Source organism: Dendronephthya gigantea, unplaced genomic scaffold, assembly GCF_004324835.1.
Source record: "Dendronephthya gigantea isolate DGI-Jeju-01 unplaced genomic scaffold, DenGig_1.0 000030F, whole genome shotgun sequence".
NCBI lineage: Eukaryota > Metazoa > Cnidaria > Anthozoa > Malacalcyonacea > Nephtheidae > Dendronephthya > Dendronephthya gigantea.
Window position 1 is genome coordinate 1,746,089 of NW_021163040.1, and position 3,844 is coordinate 1,749,932.

Below are 3,844 nucleotides of genomic sequence, written 5' to 3' on the forward strand. Positions count from 1 at the left end.
TTTCAAATTTTGTGTATAATTGTTACGGGAAATACAAATTCAATCATGTACATATTTGTATTTTTCTTTGGGTATAGGTATACACCTGAATGTAACAACAATAGAAAAGTGGTCTAAGTCTGAGAAAGATCTCTATAGTAAGAAGTCGGAGAAGAGAGGTTAGCGATATAGAGCAGTTTACTCAATTGCTATTGTCTAATTTCACTGCAGGTCGTTCTGTGCCCACTTTATAAATACCCAGTTAACGTATATATAGGAACTTTTATCCACTATATACATAAACGACCTGTGCGATTGCTACACAATGTACGCAAGCTTGAATTGGTTTACTTGGTTCAGCATAAATTATAAGGTACTTAATTTTTTATTTGGATTTATACAATATTTGTAGCCACAGCGAATGTTACGGACGTCACAGAACAGTATGCGGAAAAGTTGAAAGAGTATTATGACACAAGGTTTGACTATTTCCATCATAATTAAATACCAATGTTTTAATGTATACATACGATAATTCATTAGTTACATTATGTTAATTTTTATATAAAGAGCCAAGCTTGCAGAGATCGAGATGGACAGTGAAGAATTTTCAATTTTAAGTTCTAAATTGAACAGGTACGTACAGTACAGTATATGTTTCATTTTTGCTATTTTGTTTCTTAAAAGTTGCTAACGTGAATGTTATTGCAATGTTAGTGAATGTTAAGTTTTCTTTGTTTGAATAATTTAGCAAAAATGAACAACTGAAGAAAATTGAGAACGGTCAGCAGCGTTGGAGTCAAGATCACCCAGCATTCAAATTGTATGTTACCAAAGCGGAAGATACACGTAGAAATGAATTGTTGAGTGATATGCGTGCAAGATGTTTGGAACGTTGGTTTTTGCTGCAGCTTATGAAAAAATATGCAGGTTTATATTATACAATTAATGAAATTACTAATCGAAGAGATTTCCACTTGATATATACTTAGCCACTAGCTCTCAGTGATATATACTTGGCCACTAGCTATTGTCGTTTTGTACATCGCGTGATACTGTACACGATAACTCAAAAATGATTTTATTAATTAACATGATGTAAAACACTGTGAATTTAAATGCATCGAAAGAAGTACTTTGTTTTATCATGGTAACAAACTACTAAAGAGAAATTAAACTTTAAAATAATTTTGGTCAATCCTTTGTACTTTGTTGTGATTGTATTTTCAAAACATCAGAGTGTTGTGCGATGAAATCTAAGTTGTTATATTTGAATTTACAGACGGGCAAGCCATTGCGAAAAAGATCTGTGGCCAAATAAATAAAACGACAAACACGATTAAGAAGCTGGTGAGAGAATACGATAAAAAGATTACCGAACACCACCAATCTAAATATCCTGCCAGTGTTACGTTTGAAGAAATCACCGATCTAAACTCGACTATATGGAATCATCTAGAAGAAGAGGCTGATGCTGATTTCCCAGTTCCATACTACATCCAACGCAAGATAATTGATTTTAACCACATCATCAACCGTTCTACTGAAGAAGTTGACTTAATTAAAAACGAAATGGCCAGAGTTCTTGAATTCTATTCAGCAAGAGTATCTGCACTTGCAACGTGGTCGGAAGAATTAAGAAAAGAGCAAGAGAGTCCTGAGTCAACAGGACTATTGGTGATGGTACTGAGCGAGAAAGACACGCTTGACATCGTGCTGCTGCATCTGAATTCTTTATTTGCACCTTACATGGATGAACATGCAGCATTACCAGAAGACGATGGAATATTTCTGACATGTGATGAGGCAGATAAATTCGAGATGGAGTTAGACGATGATGCTGGAAATGAAGATAGAGAAAGCGAGCTAGAAGAAGAAAATGTGCTAGATATTCTTGTCTCTGTACTGAATGAAGAGTATGGTACGGATTACGAATATTCCGACGAAGAGAAGTCTGATGAAGAAGAAACTTAAAAAGAACACCCGGCGTTGCTCTAGAACGTGCGGCAAACAAAGGTTTAAAACATAACTAATGATTGTGATTCTTTACTATAAATATAATGTGTATATATTTTATGGTAAATCGTTAGACATGAGTTTTCACACTGTTTAATTGTCAGGTGACTCATATAATAACACATGTGTATACACAGGTATATGTGTTTCATTTTGCTATTTTGTTACATAAAGTTGCTAACGTGGAATGTTAGTGCATTGCTTTGTTTGTTTTAATAATTTAAATGGAGTATAGGTATCTCTCAAATACTTTGAAGTAGTTTACTCAGTGACTCCGGTTTTCTCTGCTCTGCAAAATCAATATTATTTAATTTATAGTGAAAGCTTAAAGTGCTGTTTGAAAGCGTAGAGTAATACCCTCACCTCCAAAACCAACTAGGACTGTTCACCTTCTCTTTTGACACAAAGACCATGACTGGCTGTTCACGGTTGGTTCGATTCCAACCCATGGTTTCAATTATTCGGAACGATTCTATATTCTCATTTAATATTTCGGCCATGAGTTAATTCGATAAAAGACTCAACATTGCAAAATTTGAACTAATTTCACCAAGTTCTTCATTGTTTTCCAAAAATGCTGTAGCTTTTGTGAAGACTTAGTAGAGACCTACGACTTACGGCAAACGCCAAACCGCTAACAAAGTTTGTGTTTTAACTTCACTCTCCTTAAGTAAGCGGCAATTTCGCTAAACTGGCAAACGTTCTACATAAAACTTGTGATGTTCAGCAGTAATGTAAGAAAGCAATAGACTATTTCTGATGTATTTAGAAAAGCAGCAAACTCAGCTTTGCCGTATATGTTTCACGTTCGCCGTATAAAATTTAATGCTTGAACGACTGCATACACCCTCAGCCGTTCAAGCATTAAATTTTATACGGCGAACGTGAAACATATACGGCTAAGCTGAGTTTGCTGCTTTTCTAAATACATCAGAAATAGCCTATTGCTTTCTTACATTACTGCTGAACATCACAAGATTTATGCAGAACGTTTGTAATTTAGCGAAATTGCCGCACACTTAAAGACAGTGGAGTTAAAACACAAACATTGTTGGCGGTTTGGCGTTTGCCGTAAACGTCAAACTAAAGGTCTCTAGTATGTAGTTATATACTGGTACCTACCATGAAGTCGGGAAATGTATTTTAATCGGAACGTTTCCATATTTTGATTTAATATTTCGGCCATGAGTTAATATCGATAAAAGACTCAATATTGCAAAGTTTCAGCTAATTTCACCAAGTTCTTAATTGTTTTCCAAAAATGCTGTAGCTTTTGTGAAGCCTTAGTATGTAGTTTATATACTGGTACCGCCCATGAAGTCGGGAAATGTATTTCAATAAGAACGTTTCTATATTTTGATTTAATATTTCGGCCATGAGTTAATATCGATAAATGACTCAACATTGCAAAGTTTCAGCTAATTTCACCAAGTTCTTAAATGTTTTCCAAAAATGCTGTAGCTTTTGTGAAGCCTTAGTATGTAGTTATATACTGGTACCGCCCATGAAGTCGGGAAATGTTTTCAATAAGAACGTTTCCATATTTTCATTTAATATTTCAGCCATGAGTTAATATCGATAAAAGACTCAACATTGCAAAGTTTCAGCTAATTTCACCAAGTTCTTCATTGTTTTTCAAAAACGCTGTAGCTTTTGTGAAGCCTTAGTATGTAGTTATATACTGGTACCGCCCATGAAGTCGGGAAATGTATTTCAATAAGAACGTTTCTATATTTTGATTTAATATTTCGGCCATGAGTTAATATCGATAAAAGACTCAACATTGCAAAGTTTCAGCTAATTTCACCAAGTTCTTAATTGTTTTCCAAAAATGCTGTAGCTTTTGTGA

At 34.5% G+C, this 3,844-nt stretch overlaps 1 protein-coding gene across 2 annotated transcripts; it reads left to right on the forward strand.

Annotated features, from left to right (window-relative positions):
- Positions 1–1,490: 1,490 nt before the first annotated feature.
- On the forward strand, positions 1,491–3,614 carry LOC114524215. Of its 2 annotated transcripts, none has more exons than XM_028545356.1 (2): positions 1,491–1,945; positions 3,560–3,614. In XM_028545356.1, the coding sequence occupies exons 1-2, from the start codon at positions 1,552–1,554 to the stop codon at positions 3,604–3,606; spliced, it is 441 nt and encodes a 146-aa protein (XP_028401157.1). In that variant the 5' UTR covers positions 1,491–1,551; the 3' UTR covers positions 3,607–3,614. The 2 variants fall into 2 exon arrangements, with proteins under 2 accessions (XP_028401157.1, XP_028401156.1); XM_028545355.1 differs by lacking the exon at positions 3,560–3,614 and adding an exon at positions 3,180–3,262.
- The last annotated feature ends 230 nt before the right edge of the window (positions 3,615–3,844 follow it).

What these genes read in the sequence shown, in the direction of transcription:
- LOC114524215 (XM_028545356.1), top strand. Translation starts at nt 1,552, where the DNA reads ATGGCCAGAGTTCTTGAATTCTATTCAGCAAGAGTATCTGCACTTGCA. An exon ending in AGAGAAGTCTGATGAAGAAG is followed by an intron (nt 1,946 to 3,559) that starts AAACTTAAAAAG and finishes AATATTTCAGCC; the next exon opens with ATGAGTTAATATCGATAAAA.